The 17,500-nt window shown below is 45.7% G+C and overlaps 1 protein-coding gene across 2 annotated transcripts in view; it reads left to right on the forward strand.

Annotated features, from left to right (window-relative positions):
* LOC112236297 (nuclear receptor subfamily 5 group A member 2-like) overlaps positions 1–17,500 on the forward strand; it is a 137,125-nt gene that overhangs the window by 32,181 nt on the left and 87,444 nt on the right. For both annotated transcript variants that reach the window (XM_042322896.1, XM_042322897.1), the window contains one exon: positions 423–1,102. In XM_042322896.1, coding sequence (XP_042178830.1) covers positions 423–1,102 — 680 coding nt within the window. The remainder of the gene's footprint in view (positions 1–422; positions 1,103–17,500) is intronic.

Here is a 17,500-nt window from a genome sequence, read left to right on the forward strand (position 1 = left end):
CATTTCTTTAGGAATGTAGTGAAGTAAAAGTAGTTAAACATATATAAATAGTAAAGTAAAGTAGAGATACCCCAAAAACGACTTAAGTAGTACTTTAAAGTACTTTTTACTTAATTGCTTTACACCACTGCAGGGAAGTCATGAATGAGGTCATAGGTCTCAAACTCCTGGCCCATGAGCTGCCTATTGGCACTCAGAGAACACGGTTTGGAAACTGCTGGCTTAACTAGAATGCCATAGCGTTTATGAATTGCTCATTTATCCCCCTGCAAATCATCCCCAGAGAATGTGTTCCTAGTCAGTTTACTAGACGATACTGTGGTCTTACTAAGCTTACTAGATGTGATGATGTCACTAACATTCTCCGGTCTTTCCTTTCCTGTCTGTCTGTCTGTCTGTCTGTCTGTCTGTCTCACCGTCAGCTGTGAGGGCGGACCGCATGCGTGGCGGCCGCAACAAGTTCGGCCCCATGTACAAGCGCGACCGGGCCCTCAAGCAGCAGAAGAAAGCGCTGATCCGCGCCAACGGCCTGAAGATCGAGTCCATGACCCAGGTGATGCAGGCGGTGCCCACCGACCTCACCATCTCCTCGGCCATCCAGAACATCCACCAGGCCGCCTCCAAGGGCCTGCCGCTCAGCCACCACGGCCTCCCGCACCACGCCGCCCTGCCCCACACAGACTACGATCGCAGCCCCTTCGTGACGTCTCCCATCAGCATGGCCATGCCCCCCCACACTGGTTCCCTCCAGGGCTACCAGGCGGCCTACGGCCACTTCCAGAGCACCCGCACCATCAAGTCCGAGTACCCGGACCCGTACAGCAGCTCGCCCGAGTCCATCATGGGTTACAACCCGTACATGGACGTGTACCAGACGGGCTCGCCGCCCAGCTTCCCACACCTCATCGTGGAGCTGCTGAAGTGCGAACCTGACGAGCCCCAGGTGCAGACCAAGATCCTGGCCTACCTGCAGCAGGAGCAGGCCAGCCGGGGGAAACACGACAAACTCAACACGTTCGGCCTTATGTGCAAGATGGCCGACCAGACGCTGTTCTCCATCGTGGAGTGGGCCCGGAGCAGCATCTTCTTCCGCGAGCTCAAGGTACGTGAGGCACTGAACACAGGCGCCATGTTGGATTTGGCACACACACTGTATAAGTATGTATTGTTTTTTCACATACAGGAATATCATTCAGAGGCCTCAGGTTACATAGTACACATAGAAAAACACTAGTCAAACACATTTAGGTTCATTTGATTCAATCAGATCCTCTTTAGCTGATGTTTTGACGGTGTTGTTAGAGTTGTTAAATCCACAAGCGGCTCCCGACCTAAAGCGGACATTGACATTGGCTGCACAGAGTCACATTAAGAGAAATCCCCAGCCTTGTTTACAAGTTTTTAACACTTGATTAGGCTGACAGAAATCCTCCATTTTGTTATTTAATGATTTTCAATTTGAGCGTCATTATTTCAATATAACCTATACTGTTTCACGCTCTGAACTTCTAACGCGAGCAGGGTGGGTGTGGCTTCACGACAATGATCACAAGAGCAACTGCTCACCTGATTTGATAGCTTCAACTAGAGGATCCACCTGAATACCCGAGACCCGATCCGGGTCAAAAATAATCTCACGGGTATGGGTAGGCCCTGATATGATAGTCACGGGTCTCGGGTATGTGTCATTTTAACTGACTTGTCTGGAAGGACCCGTACAGATCTGGAGACCGCAGCAGTAGAGAGAAAGAGAGAGAGATTTATACTGCTACTCTTTGCTTTTGTGACTCGTGTAGCTTGTTGTTATTGTTGGCCAATTATAAGTCATCAAAGCGGCACTAGGCTACAGTCATAGAGCCTCAGTGTGGGCAAAAGTTAGGAGATATCTAATCAATGGAAGATTTAATTAAAATGATGGAACTAAAAGTTAAAGAAGAAGGATAGGCTATGACGACCAAGAGCCAACAGGTAGACTGCTACTTTATATTCTGAATGGAGTTGTTGTTGTGTGTAACTGTTTGGATGAGAAAGTGCATGCTGCCTCAATTAGCCTAGCTAGCTAATTTAACTAGCTTCTCCCGGTTTCATGTAGTCAAGACAGGTACTATGCAACCATGTTAGATGATAAATAACCTAGCTATGGCAGCTATTAGTGTATTACAGCAAGAGTCTGCTTGGTTTGTTGCGGTCTCTCTTCTCTCTCTCTCTCCTCCATGTTCCTGTGTCACTCGCTCACAATCAGAGTAGCCTTCACACAGAGTAGCCTTCACACAGCATGGTCCCTGCTAGAGGGTTACCTCTCTACCTCCTCTCACAGTAGCCTACACACACAGCACGGCCCCTATTAGAGCGTCAACTCTCTCTACCTCCTCTCACAGTAGCCTACACACACAGCACGGCCCCTGCTAGAGGGTCACCTCTCTCTCCCTCCTCTCACAGTAGCCTACACACACAGCACGACCCCTGCTAGAGGGTCACCTCTCTCTCCCTCCTCTCACAGTAGCCTACACACACAGCACGGCCCCTGTTAGAGGGTTACCTCTCTCTACCTCCTCTCACAGTAGCCTACACACACAGCACGGCCCCTGCTAGAGGGTTACCTCTCTCTACCTCCTCTCACAGTAGCCTACACACACAGCACGGCCCCTGTTAGAGGGTTACCTCTCTCTACCTCCTCTCACAGTAGCCTACACACAGCACGACCCCTGCTAGAGGGTCACCCTCTACCTCTTCTCACAGTAGCCTACACACACAGCACGGCCCCTATTAGAGGGTTACCTCTCTACCTCCTCTCACAGTAGCCTACACACACAGCACGGCCCCTATTAGAGGGTTACCTCTCTACCTCCTCTCACAGTAGCCTACACACACAGCACGGCCCCTATTAGAGGGTTACCTCTCTACCTCCTCTCACAGTAGCCTACACACACAGCACGACCCCTGCTAGAGGGTTACCTCTCTCTCTACCTCCTCTCAAACGTATGTTTACATTTGAGTCATTTAGCAGACTGTCTTATCCAGAGCCACTACAGTAGGGAGTCATTTAGCAGACTCTCTTATCCAGAGCCACTACAGTAGGGAGTAATTTAGCAGACTCTCTTATCCAGAGCCACTACAGTAGGGAGTCATTTAGCAGACTCTCTTATCCAGACACACTACAGTAGGAAGTCATTTAGCAGACTGTCTTATCCAAAGCCACTACAGTAGGGAGTCATTTAGCAGACTCTCTTATCCAAAGCCACTACAGTAGGGAGTCATTTAGCAGACTCTCTTATCCAGAGCCACTACAGTAGGGAGTCATTTAGCAGACTCTCTTATCCAGAGCCACTACAGTAGGGAGTCATTTAGCAGACTCTCTTATCCAGACACACTACAGTAGGGAGTCATTTAGCAGACTGTCTTATCCAAAGCCACTACAGTAGGGAGTCATTTAGCAGACTCTCTGATCCAGAGCCACTACAGTAGGGAGTCATTTAGCAGACTGTCTTATCCAGAGACACTACAGTAGGGAGTCAATTAGCAGGTCTCTAGGTGCACGGTGTTTCCTCCGACACATTGGTGCGGCTGGCTTCCGGGTTGGATGCGCGCTGTGTTAAGAAGCAGTTCGGCTTCATAAACGAGTTTTAATGCTCTCGACCTTCGTCTCTCCCGAGCCTGTACGGGAGTTGTATGGATGAGACAAGATAGTAACTACTAACAATTGGATACTATGAAAAGGGGGGTAAAAATAATTTAAAAAAAAAAATAGAACTGTTTGGCCATAATGACCATCGCTATGTTTGGAGGAAAAGGGGGAGGTTTGCAAGCCGAAGAACACCATCCCAACCGTGAAGTACGGGGGTGGCAGCATCATGTTGTAGGGGTTCTTTGCTGCAGGAGGGACTGGGGCACTTCACAAAATAGATGGCATCATGAGGAGAGAAAATTATGTGGATATATTGAAGCAACATCTCAAGACATCAGTTAAAGCTTGGTCGCAAATGGGTCTTCCAAATGGACAATGACCCCAAGCATCCTTCCAAAGTTGTGGCAAAATGGCTTAAGGACAACAAAGTCAAGGTATTGGAGTGGCCATTACAAAGCCCTGACCTCAATCCAACAGAAAATGTGTGGGCAGAACTGAAAAAGGGTGTGCGACTAAGGAGGCCTACAAACCTGACTCAGTTACACCAGCTCTGTCAGGAAGAATGGGCCAAAATTCACCCGACTTGTTGTGGGAAGCTTTTGGAAGGCTCCAAAACATTTGACCCAAGTTAAGCAATTTAAAGGCAATGCTACCAAATACCAATTGAGTGTATGTAAACTTCTGACCCACTGGGAATGTGAGGAAAGTAATAAAAGCTGAAATAAATCATTCTCTCTAGTATTATTCTGACATTTAAAATAAAGTGGTGATCCTAACTAACCTAAGACAGGGCATTTTTACTAGTATTAAATGTCAGGAATTGTGAAAAACTGAGTTTAAATGTATTTGGCTAAGGTGTATTTAAACTTCTGACATCAACTGTATACACACACACACACACACACACACACACACAAGCCCGTGAACTCACTCCTCGTCAAACCCACCCAAATCTTTTATCTTCACCCGGCTCTAATCTTTCCCTTTTATGTGTCTGCTCGACACTAATGCCATGTGTACAGAGATGAGAGGGAGGGCTGCTAGCTCTCCTCCTGATCAAAATTCAGTAGCCAGCCCTATTTACGCACCGTGACACACTCAGGGTTAGGAAAACGTTGACCTTCTGCCTTCTGGCTCTTTTCATTCAAAGCAGCGGGGGTCCTTGATCATCTTTGAGATTTAGAAAATACATAATTTAATATAGAAATATTATCATAGATCCACAATTCATCCATCAGAATAGCACAAGTCAATGGAAGCATGCTGAGGAAAATACACTATGTCTGTTTTGCTGTTAATGATAATGCACTAAATGAATGAATGATATTCTAACCCATTTAGTAATAATGCCTATTTGAAGTATTTACCTTCTCTACTGAGCAAATAAACCTTGGAGCGAACAAAAACCACGCTGCACACATTCTCTGTTCCTCTCAGGGACAAACAAATGAGGAATAATCAGGTTTTTACAGAAAGACTCATTTAACATTTTATCACGGTCTGTTCTGGAAGCTCTGTTTTCAGTAAGGATGCTACAGCAGACGGTTGTTGTTTGGAGCCAGAGTAAAGTTTGGTTGACATCACTCACAACTTTGTAGTGTTTCTTTAACCAATCACAAAAAAGTTGCCTACCAAAAATGACTCTAACCCAGCAATGAGTCTTCCTGTAAAAACCTGATTATTCCTCATTTTTCTGTCCTTGAGAGGAACAGAGAATGTTTGCAGCGTGGTTTTGTCCACTCCGAGGTTTATTTGTTCAGTAGAGAAGTTTAATATATGGAGAGCAACATAAAAAGCTCTGATGAGCTTGTGGATCACCTGGGTTCTTTAGTTCTCTCTCTCTCTTCCTCCTCTCTCTCTGTTTCTCCCCCCCTCTCTCGCTCTCTTTCCGTCTCTCTCTCTCTTTCTCCCTCCTCTCTCTCTCTCTCTCTCTCCATTCAATTCAATTCAATTCAATGGGCTTTATTGGCATGGGAAACATGTGTTAACATTGCCAAAGCAAGTGAGGTAGATAATATACAAAAGTGAAATAAACAATAAACAGTAAACATTACACATGTCATATTATATATATATATATATATGGGGCGACAGGGTAGCCTAGTGGTTAGAGTGTTGGACAAGTAACCGGAAGGTTGCAAGTTCAAACCCCCGAGCTGACAAGGTACAAATCTGTCGTTCTGCCCCTGAACAGGCAGTTAACCCACTGTTCCTAGGCCATCATTGAAAATAAGAATTTGTTCTTAACTGACTTGCCTGGTTAAATAAAGGGAAAATAAATAAATAAATATATATATACAGTGTTGTAACAATGTACAAATGGTTAAAGTACACAAGGGAAAATAAATAAACATAAATATGGGTTGTATTTACAATGGTGTTTGTTCTTCACTGGTTGCCTTTTTACTTGCGACAACAGGTCACACATCTTGCTGCTGTGATGGCACACTGTGGAATTTCACCCATCTCACTCTCTCTCTCTCTCTCTCTCTCTCTCTCTCTCAATTCAACTCACTCTCTGTCTCTCTCCCTGTCTCTCAATTCAATTCACTCCCTCTCCCTCTCCCCTCTCTCTCTCTCTCCCTCTATTTCTCTCTCTCTCTCACTCTCTACCTCTTTCTGGCTCTCTCAATTCAATTCACTCTCTCTTTCTCTCTCTCTCTCTCTCTCTCTCTCTCTCTCCCTCCCTCCCTCCCTCCCTCCTCAAAAATGTGCTTTATTGGCATGACAGTAACAACGATAACCAACAGTCTGTCAGACACTGTCCCTCATCTTATCGCAGGCAGCAATGTAGTGCGCTGCCAACACACAGCTCTCCGCATCCTCCCCCAACAGGACGGGTAGCATATTCTCATCAGCGAGGTCTTTGAGACCTTGAATAAGGGTTTCAAATATGGGGAAATGACACTCTCTAATTGTTTTATATTTTTTTAAACATTTTGTCAGGAAATGCAGCTCTGTCTCAGGTTCTGCTGTGGTGCAGTGGTTGCACAGCCTTTCCTCTACAGGGAGCCATGTTTTCCTGTGTCTAACCTTCTCAATGGAAAGGCTGTGCTCACTGAGGCTGTACTTTGTCAAGGGTTTTCTAAGGTTTTGATCAGTAACCATGGTCAAATAGTTAGCCACGGTGTGCTGTGGATTTAGGGCCAGATAGCACTGCATGTTGCTTTGTGCTCGTGATTGTGTTTCCCAATAAACAATGTAGTTTTGTTTTGACTGTGTTGTAATTTGGTATATTCTGATTGATTGAATGTTCTGGTCCTGAGGCTTCAGTGTGTTAGTAGAAACAGGTTTGCGAACTCAGCCCCAGGACCAGCTGGATGAGGGGACTGAGGCTTCAGTGTGTTAGTAGAACAGGTTAGTGAACTCAGCCCCAGGTCCAGCTGGATGAGGGGACTGAGGCTTCAGTGTGTTAGTAGAAACAGGTTTGCGAACTCAGCCCCAGGACCAGCTGGATGAGGGGACTGAGGCTTCAGTGTGTTAGTAGAACAGGTTAGTGAACTCAGCCCCAGGTCCAGCTGGATGAGGGGACTGAGGCTTCAGTGTGTTAGTAGAACAGGTTTGTGAACTCAGCTCCAGGACCAGCTGGATGAGTGACTCTTTTCTTTACACAGCTCTTGGCATTGCAGGGCTTGGTAATGATATGAGAGGGCGTCACTGTATTTTAGATGTTTTTATTATTATTAGTGGATATTGACCTAATTCTGCCCTGCATGCATCGTTGGTAGTTTTCCTCTGGACATGTAGGAGAATCTTACAGAACTCTCCATGCAGGGTTGCAATGGGGTGTTTGCCCAATTTGGTGAAGTCTTGTTTGGCAAGTGGACCCCACACCTCGCTGCCATGAAGTGCAATTGGTTCAATGACACATTCAATTAGTGTTAGCCAAATTTTTATAGGTATTTCAAGTTGAATTTATTTTTAATGGCATAGAATGCACTGTGTGCTTTCTCTCTCGTTCATTCACTGCCTCATTAAGATGTCCAGTTGAGCCTATTTTTAAACCTAAGTAATTGTAGTGTGTGCAGTACTCTATATATGTTGTACCAATTGAGAACTTTGGTCTAATTCCCTGAGATCTGGATATTCTCTGGAAAATCATTATTTTAGTTGTGCTGTGGGGGTTTACTGCCAGGGCCCAGGTCTGGCAGTACTGCTCTAGCAGGTCCAGGCTCTACTGTAGGCCATGTGCTGTGGGTGACAGCAGGCATAGGTCATCTGCGAAGAGTAGGCATTTAACCTCTGAATTGTGGAGACTGAGGATTCTTCTAGAATAGTGGCCAATTCGTTGATGTAAATATTGAAGAGTGCAGGGCTCAGATTGCAACCCTGGCGAAGGCCCCGCCCCTGGTTAAGGAATTCTGATATTTTCTTGCCAATTTTAATGCTACACATATTGCCAGTACATTGATTTAATTATGTCATATGTTTTACCCCCTACACTACTTTCAATAACTTTGTAGAACAGTCCTGTATGCCAAATAGAATCAAATGCTTTTTGGAAGTTGATAAAGCAAGTGTATAGCAAGTGTATATTTTGGTATTATTTTGGTGGACATATTTATCTATCAGGGTGTGTATGGTGTAAATATGATCAATCGTACAATGTTTTGGTATAAATCCAATTTAGCTTTTACTCAAGACATTGTGCTTATTAAGGAAGTTTAGAACTCTTACATTTATAATACTACAGAAAACCTTCCCCAGGTTACTGTTCACCACAAATGCCTCTGTCATTTGTCTCCGTTCTTAAAGATTGGGGTTATGAGTCCTTGATTCCAGATGTCAGGGAAATAACCTACACTCAGGATCAAATTAAACAGTTTAATTATAGCCAATTGAAATGTTGCACTAGTGAGTTTGAACAATCTCATTTAGGATGCCATCAGGTCCGCATGCTTTTTTAAATTTGAAGTTTCTTATAGAGCTCCTGGTCAGTAATAGTTTAGTTTCTTATAGAGCTCCTGGTCAGTAATAGTTTAGTTTCTTATAGAGCTCCTGGTCAGTAATAGTTTAGTTTATTATAGAGCTCCTGGTCAGTAATAGTTTAGTTTCTTATAGAGCTCCTGGTCAGTAATAGTTTAGTTTCTTATAGAGCTCCTGGTCAGTAATAGTTTAGTTTCTTATAGAGCTCCTGGTCAGTAATAGTTTAGTTTCTTATAGAGCTCCTGGTCAGTAATAGTTTAGTTTCTTATAGAGCTCCTGGTCAGTAATAGTTTAGTTTCTTATAGAGCTCCTGGTCAGTAATAGTTTAGTTTCTTATAGAGCTCCTGGTCAGTAATAGTTTTGTTTCTTATAGAGCTCCTGGTCAGTAATAGTTTAGTTTCTTATAGAGCTCCTGGTCAGTAATAGTTTAGTTTATTATAGAGCTCCTGGTCAGTAATAGTTTAGTTTCTTATAGAGCTCCTGGTCAGTAATAGTTTAGTTTCTTATAGAGCTCCTGGTCAGTAATAGTTTAGTTTCTTATAGAGCTCCTGGTCAGTAATAGTTTAGTTTCTTATAGAGCTCCTGGTCAGTAACTGGGGAGTCCAATGGGTTGTGATTGTCCTTTATAGCTTTTTCTAACCCATTCAATTTGTCATTCATTTGTCGTTGTTCTGCGTTTGAGTCAATCTGAACGGTGTTGAATAGTGTTTTAAAATGGGTCCATATGTCACCATTTTGTATCGCTAAATCTTCTTGTTTTGATTTATTTTTTATTTTATTTTGCCAGAAGTTGTGTGTGTTTATGACTCCTCAATTAGTGTCAGCTGCTTGCTGTTGTACTGTGCTGTTTTGGTGCTGAGTGTTACGTTTATAGAGTTTTAAAGTCTCACAGTAATGAAGGCGTAATTCACCATTATTTAGGTCTCTGTGCTTTTGGTTGGATATAGTGTTCTAAGTGTTTTCCTTATAACTTTACAATCTGCATCAAACCAGTTTTTATCTGTGGTCTTCTTTGTTTGGTTGTGCTTCTTTTGCCATTTGCCTGTATATATAGTTGATGTTTTTTTACTGCCAGATTGATGCCTTCTTTACTGTGAGTGAATGTGCTGTCCAGAAAGTTATCTAAGAGTGTTTGAATATTTTGGTTACAGGTTGCTTTCTGGTATTCTTCTGTGGTGTTTTGGGCCCATTTGTCTGAATTGCTGATGTTGTACAGCTGACTGGGCTGTGAATGTCTGGTTGTTTCCATGTCTGTTCTTTTGAGAAACAAGGTCATTTGGCTGTGATCAGGCATATGCGTTAGTGGTTTGACGGTGAATGAGCTGAAAGAGAAAGGGTCAATGTCTGTAATAATGTAGTCTACTGTGCTGTGGCCAAGAGGTGAGCAATAGGTGAATCTCTACAAAGAGTAACCTACCATTGACAAAGTAGAGACCCAGGCTTCTAGCAACAGATCCATTCTGTTTTTGTTGATGTTGCTGTCACTGTTGTTTCTATGGTTAAGACAGATAGAAACAGCCCTGTAATAAAGTTGTTCCCTCGTGTGGTCGTTAGATCAGGTAGTGTTCCTGTGTGCGTATTTGTGTCCCCACAGATGAGCACACTCGCATTGCTTTGCTTTAGCTGTGTGTCTGTGATGACACCATTACCTCTCTGTAACCTGACCTCAACATCTTTAAGATGTTTGTTGAACTCCAGTGCTGAACTCTTCAGTCCGAAGGTTGATGAGTTTAGGCCCTGAATGTTCCACATGCCAACTGATAGGTTGATGAGTTTAGGCCCTGAATGTTCCACATGCCGACTGATAGGTTGATGAGTTTAGGCCCTGAATGTTCCACATGCCGACTGATAGGTTGATGAGTTTAGGCCCTGAATGTTCCACATGCCAACTGATAGGTTGATGAGTTTAGGCCCTGAATGTTCCACATGCCAACTGATAGGTTGATGAGTTTAGGCCCTGAATGTTCCACATGCCGACTGATAGGTTGATGAGTTTAGGCCCTGAATGTTCCACATGCTGACTGATAGGTTGATGAGTTTAGGCCCTGAATATTCCACATGCCGACTGATAGGTTGATGAGTTTAGGCCCTGAATGTTCCACATGCTGACTGATAGGTTGATGAGTTTAGGCCCTGAATGTTCCACATGCCAACTGATAGGTTGATGAGTTTAGGCCCTGAATGTTCCACATGCCGACTGATAGGTTGATGAGTTTAGGCTCTGAATGTTCCACATGCTGACTGATAGGTTGATGAGTTTAGGCCCTGAATGTTCCACATGCTGACTGATAGGTTGATGAGTTTAGGCCCTGAATGTTCCACATGCCAACTGATAGGTTGATGAGTTTAGGCCCTGAATGTTCCACATGCTGACTGATAGGTTGATGAGTTTAGGCCCTGAATGTTCCACATGCTGACTGATAGGTTGATGAGTTTAGGCCCTGAATGTTCCACATGCTGACTGATAGGTTGATGAGTTTAGGCCCTGAATGTTCCACATGCTGACTGATAGGTTGATGAGTTTAGGCCCTGAATGTTCCACATGCTGACTGATAGGTTGATGAGTTTAGGCCCTGAATGTTCCACATGCTGACTGATAGGTTGATGAGTTTAGGCCCTGAATGTTCCACATGCTGACTGATAGGTTGATGAGTTTAGGCCCTGAATGTTCCACATGCCGACTGATAGGTTGATGAGTTTAGGCCCTGAATGTTCCACATGCTGACTGATAGGTTGATGAGTTTAGGCCCTGAATGTTCCACATGCTGACTGATAGGTTGATGAGTTTAGGCCCTGAATGTTCCACATGCCGACTGATAGGTTGATGAGTTTAGGCCCTGAATGTTCCACATGCCAACTGATAGGTTGATGAGTTTAGGCCCTGAATGTTCCACATGCTGACTGATAGGTTGATGAGTTTAGGCCCTGAATGTTCCACATGCTGACTGATAGGTTGATGAGTTTAGGCCCTGAATGTTCCACATGCCGACTGATAGGTTGATGAGTTTAGGCCCTGAATGTTCCACATGCTGACTGATAGGTTGATGAGTTTAGGCCCTGAATGTTCCACATGCTGACTGATAGGTTGATGAGTTTAGGCCCTGAATGTTCCACATGCTGACTGATAGGTTGATGAGTTTAGGCCCTGAATGTTCCACATGCTGACTGATAGGTTGATGAGTTTAGGCCCTGAATGTTCCACATGCTGACTGATAGGTTGATGAGTTTAGGCCCTGAATGTTCCACATGCTGACTGATAGGTTGATGAGTTTAGGCCCTGAATGTTCCACATGCCGACTGATAGGTTGATGAGTTTAGGCCCTGAATGTTCCACATGCTGACTGATAGGTTGATGAGTTTAGGCCCTGAATGTTCCACATGCTGACTGATAGGTTGATGAGTTTAGGCCCTGAATGTTCCACATGCTGACTGATAGGTTGATGAGTTTAGGCCCTGAATGTTCCACATGCCGACTGATAGGTTGATGAGTTTAGGCCCTGAATGTTCCACATGCTGAGGCCCTGATGCTGACTGATAGGTTGATGAGTTTAGGCCCTGAATGTTCCACATGCTGACTGATAGGTTGATGAGTTTAGGCCCTGAATGTTCCACATGCTGACTGATAGGTTGATGAGTTTAGGCCCTGAATGTTCCACATGCTGACTGATAGGTTGATGAGTTTAGGCCCTGAATGTTCCACATGCTGACTGATAGGTTGATGAGTTTAGGCCCTGAATGTTCCACATGCTGACTGATAGGTTGATGAGTTTAGGCCCTGAATGTTCCACATGCTGACTGATAGGTTGATGAGTTTAGGCCCTGAATGTTCCACATGCTGACTGATAGGTTGATGAGTTTAGGCCCTGAATGTTCCACATGCCGACTGATAGGTTGATGAGTTTAGGCCCTGAATGTTCCACATGCCGACTGATAGGTTGATGAGTTTAGGCCCTGAATGTTCCACATGCCGACTGATAGGTTGATGAGTTTAGGCCCTGAATGTTCCACATGCTGACTGATAGGTTGATGAGTTTAGGCCCTGAATGTTCCACATGCCGACTGATAGTGATTTTATGTTGCAAAAAGAAAGAACAGCAGTCAGAAATACAGTAACTACTAACTATTAAGTTGTTAAGCTGCGCTGGTCCTGCTGTTGGGCCCTGTGGAGTGGAGGAGGGCCAGTTCTGGGCCGTGGGGCTTCCTCTCTGGTCTGGTAGAGGTGGTGGTCAGGTGCGGGGTAGTAGGGTGGGCCCGGTCCGGTCTGGCTAAGCCGATGGAAGTGGTGATGCTCTGGTGGTGGGTGGGGCCTGTGGGGTGTGCTGGGTCTGGTGTGGTGTTGAATGGGCCTGGGGCTTCTTAGTGGTGCAGTGGTCTGGTAGGGGTCTCTGGGTGGTCCTCTGTCCAGTGCGGCATGGGGTGTTTGTCTACCTTTAGAGACTTTAGAGACTACATCATTTAGAGACTTGGCAAACATCCCTACTGTCTGCTTCCTTAGGTGGGATTGGTCGTGCAGATGCTCTGGGGTGATTGTTGGGTGGTGAGCAACATGCTGTTTGGGAGTAGGCCACACCCTCTGGTGATGTCAGCATTGACTTTCTGAATGGTACGAGGATCTTTGAAAGTCTTTGCGTGGCAGGAGAGTGTGGCCTAATATTGTGGCCTGCTGTGCCAAAGTCAGGCTGGGACAGGATGTGGAGTGCATCCTGCATTTCTGGGCACATTATTTTGGACACCTTGTGGTGGGGGAAGAGTTTATCCTCTTGGATGAATTTCCCATTTGAGTCAATGAGGATGGCCACCTCAGTGGGGTTTACCGGAGTAGTGCTTCTCTCTGTAGTAGGTGTGAGCCTCTTTGTTGACTGGGGTGCCGGTATGGGGGGGTGTATTAGGTGTGGTGAGGAGCTGTAGCAAAGGAGTCTCTACAGTCTGCTCTCTGGGCTGCAGCCCCCTCTTGATGACAGACAACTCCTTTGCCAACTCCTCCTCTACCTGCACGTTTTCTGTTATATATACATATTCCTATTCATTGAACAAGTAAACTTTTAGTACAATAGGCGTGTCTCTCTCTTTCTCTTTCTCTCTCTTTCTCCCCCCCCTCTCTCTCTCTCTCGCTCTCTCTCTCTCTCTCTCTCCCTACCTGCACGTTTTCTGTTATATATATATAACTTTTAGTACAATAGGTGTCTTTTCTCTCTCTCTCTCTCTCTCTCTCTCTCTCTCTCAATTCAATTTGATTCACACTCTCTTTGTCTCTCTCTCTCTCTTTGTCTCTTTGTGTTTCTCTCTCTCTTTCTGGCTCTCTCAATTTAATACAATTTGATTCACCTCCCTCCCCCTCCCTCCCTCCCTCCCTCCCTCCCTCCCTCCCTCCCTCCCTCCCTCCCTCCCTCCCTCCCTCCCTCCCTCCCTCCCTCCCTCCCTCCCTCTCTCTCTCTCTCTCTCCCCCCTCCCTCCCTCCCTCCCTCCCTCCCTCCCTCCCTCCCTCTCTCTCTCCCACCCTCCCTCCCTCCCTCCCTCCCTCTCCCTCTCCCTCCCTCCCTCCCTCCCTCCCTCCCCCTCCCTCCCTCCCTCCCTCCCTCCCTCCCTCCCTCCCCTCCTCCCTCCCTCCCTCCCTCCCTCCCTCCCTCCCTCCCTCCCTCTCTCTCTGTTGCGGTCCTCTGAATTTTAAAGAAGGGAAAAAATAAATGTAATGTTCAACACAATCCAATTATAGACATGGGGCAATAGCTCTGGAAAACACATGTTGACATTTATCACACGGCCAAGTGCTATTGAAATGTTTTATATCTGAATTAGCATCAAATTAAAAACCATTAGTACAGTACTTCACTGAGTATATGTAATGGAGAGTCGGGTGTGGTTGTCGAATCCACTGAATGATCATTGTGCAGTGAGTGGAGCATACCTCTCCAAACTCTCCATTCAGATTTAATTTCCTATATCCACTTGATGATGTCGCCTCTCAGTTCGCTTCAGAATAAAATGTAACTATGTCCGAGCTAATGACGGTCTGTATTACTCCTGAGCTTAATTGGAACAGAGTTTAGAGAATGGAAGAGGACATCCCGGGTTAACGTGGGGGGGCTGATTCCTGTACCCCATAATCCTCTATCTGCCGTCCCTCCTGGAGTGGGACCACACGGTAACAGGCGGGGCCAGAAGGGGGATAATTCACTGATTGGCTGAATTGACTGAATAATCAGGCGTGACACACTACCTCCTCCCTCCTCTCTAGCGCCTCTATAGGGCAGACTAAATCAGCTATGCGCTAGCAGACAGCACTGACAGCTTTCTCTAGACCCCCTCCCTCCTTTTCTTTCCTTCGCGTTGGTGCTGGAGAAAAGCATTGTTGTAAATCCTGCACTGTTTTCCATGAGCAATGGCTAAGCTACGGCAGGTTCTGAGGTAGTAGACAGGAAGGCTTTGTGGGACGTCTACATTTAGTAGTTCAGGATGTGTTTTCATGGTTTATCTTTATTTACAGTGGGGTTTTCAGTCATCATTTCAGGTTATTTCACTCAATCTGTGAACATCTTGGCCCATGTTCTGTTATAATCTCCACCCGGCACAGCCAGAAGAGGACTGGCCACCCCTCAGAGCCTGGTTCCTCTCTAGGTTTCTTCCTAGGTTCTGGCCTTTCTAAGGAGTTTTTTCCTAGCCACCATGCTTCTACACCTGCATTGCTTGCTGTTTGGGGTTTTAGGCTGGATTTCTGTACAGCACTTTGAGAAATCAGCTGATGTACGAAGGGCTTTATAAATAAATTTGATTTTATTTAATAATCATTGTCAAAATCTGAAATGTGTGTGTGTGTGTGTGTGTGTGGGGGGGGGGGGTCTGTGTGTGTGCTTTACAGCACATCTCAGTGAGACAATTCAAATATTACAGACCTCTGTAAATCGCTACAGCTAATATATTAATAATGTGCGAGTGGTAAAGGGCGGGTGGTAATCACAGGACATACAGATTGAATAGGAGCTGGTGTGTGACCCTGGCTCTGAGGACACTATGAATACCTCTTCATCTACAGGCCCTCTATAATTAGCTTGGTAAGAACAACAGAATGTCTCTGTTATTAATGGAGCTGAGCGATGAGACGTGCCTGTTAATGGAGCAGAGTGGTGAGATGTGTCTGTTAATGGAGCCGAGTGGTGAGACGTGTCTGTTAATGGAGCCGAGTGGTGAGACGTGTCTGTTAATGGAGCCGAGTGGTGAGACGTGTCTGTTAATGGAGCCGAGTGGTGAGACGTGTCTGTTAATGGAGCCGAGTGGTGAGACGTGTCTGTTAATGGAGCCGAGTGGTGAGACGTGTCTGTTAATGGAGCTGAGTGGTGAGACGTGTCTGTTAATGGAGCCGAGTGGTGAGACGTGTCTTTTAATGGAGCTGAGTGGTGAGACGTGTCTGTTAATGGAGCCGAGCGTGGTGAGATGTGTCTGTTAATGGAGCCGAGTGGTGAGACGTGTCTGTTAATGGAGCCGTGGTGAGACGTGTCTGTTAATGGAGCTGAGTGGTGAGACGTGTCTGTTAATGGAGCTGAGTGGTGAGACGTGTCTGTTAATGGAGCTGAGTGGTGAGACGTGTCTGTTAATGGAGCCGAGTGGTGAGACGTGTCTGTTAATGGAGCTGAGCGGTGAGACGTGTCTGTTAATGGAGCCGAGTGGTGAGATGTGTCTGTTAATGGAAGTGGTGGAAATGGAAAGATGTGTCTGTTTAATGGAAGTGGTGAGACCGGTCTGTTAATGGAGTCAGTGGTGAAATGTCTGTTAATGGAGCCATGATGAGATCTGTTAAGGAAAGGAGGCCGAGTGGTGAGACGTGTCTGATCTGCAGCTGAGCGGAGACGGCCAAAAGTGTGGAAACTAAAGAGATCTAGTTTCCATAAGTTGGACCGGGTTCCAGGAGTCATAAATACTTAGCCATTTGAGATTAGAGGAGGCCCGTTGTTTGATCCAGCTGACCTCCGGAGTCTTAACTGGCCAACCCTACCTTTATTAGTCTTTAACTCCAACCCTACCTACCTCAGTTTTAACTCCAACCCTACCTACCTCAGTCTTAACTCCAACCCTACCTACCTCAGTTTTAACTCCAACCCTACCTACCTCAGTTTTAACTCCAACCCTACCTACCTCAGTTTTAACTCCAACCCGCCCTACCTCAGTCTTAACTCCAACCCGCCCTACCTCAGTCTTAACTCCAACCCTCCCTACCTCAGTCTTAACTCCAACCTTCCCTACCTCAGTCTTAACTCCAACCCTACCTACCTCAGTTTTAACTCCAACCCGCCCTACCTCAGTCTTAACTCCAACCCGCCCTACCTCAGTCTTAACTCCAACCCTCCCTACCTCAGTCTTAACTCCAACCCTACCTACCTCAGTTTTAACTCCAACCCGCCCTACCTCAGTCTTAACTCCAACCCGCCCTACCTCAGTCTTAACTCCAACCCTCCCTACCTCAGTCTTAACTCCAACCCTCCCTACCTCAGTCTTAACTCCAACCCTACCTACCTCAGTCTTAACTCCAACCCTACCTACCTCAGGTTTAATTCCAACCCTCCCTACCTCAGTCTTAACTCCAACCCTACCTACCTCCGTTTTAACTCCAACCCTACCTACCTGTCTTATCTCCAACCCTACCTACCTCAGTCATAACTCACTTCCTGTTTGGAGCCAGGTGTCCTTGTTACTGTAGTAAATGTTGATGTGAAGGGAAAATAATGTTTTGGAAAGGGTGGCTTTTGTGTTTGTGTGTGTGTGTGTGTGTGTGTGTGTACGCGTGCGTATATGTGTTAGCAGTAACATCCCACCCTGGCTCTCTCTGGACATAGAGGGAAACAGATGTGTGTCTCTCATTGTGGCTAGCTGTCACTGAGGGTAGAGGGGCGGGGGGGGTGGCACAGCAGGATTGGCATCCCTCCCATAGCCTGGCATGCCTACATCCCAGACAAATTT

Source organism: Oncorhynchus tshawytscha, linkage group LG06 (genome assembly GCF_018296145.1).
Source record: "Oncorhynchus tshawytscha isolate Ot180627B linkage group LG06, Otsh_v2.0, whole genome shotgun sequence".
Taxonomy (NCBI): Eukaryota; Metazoa; Chordata; class Actinopteri; order Salmoniformes; family Salmonidae; genus Oncorhynchus; species Oncorhynchus tshawytscha.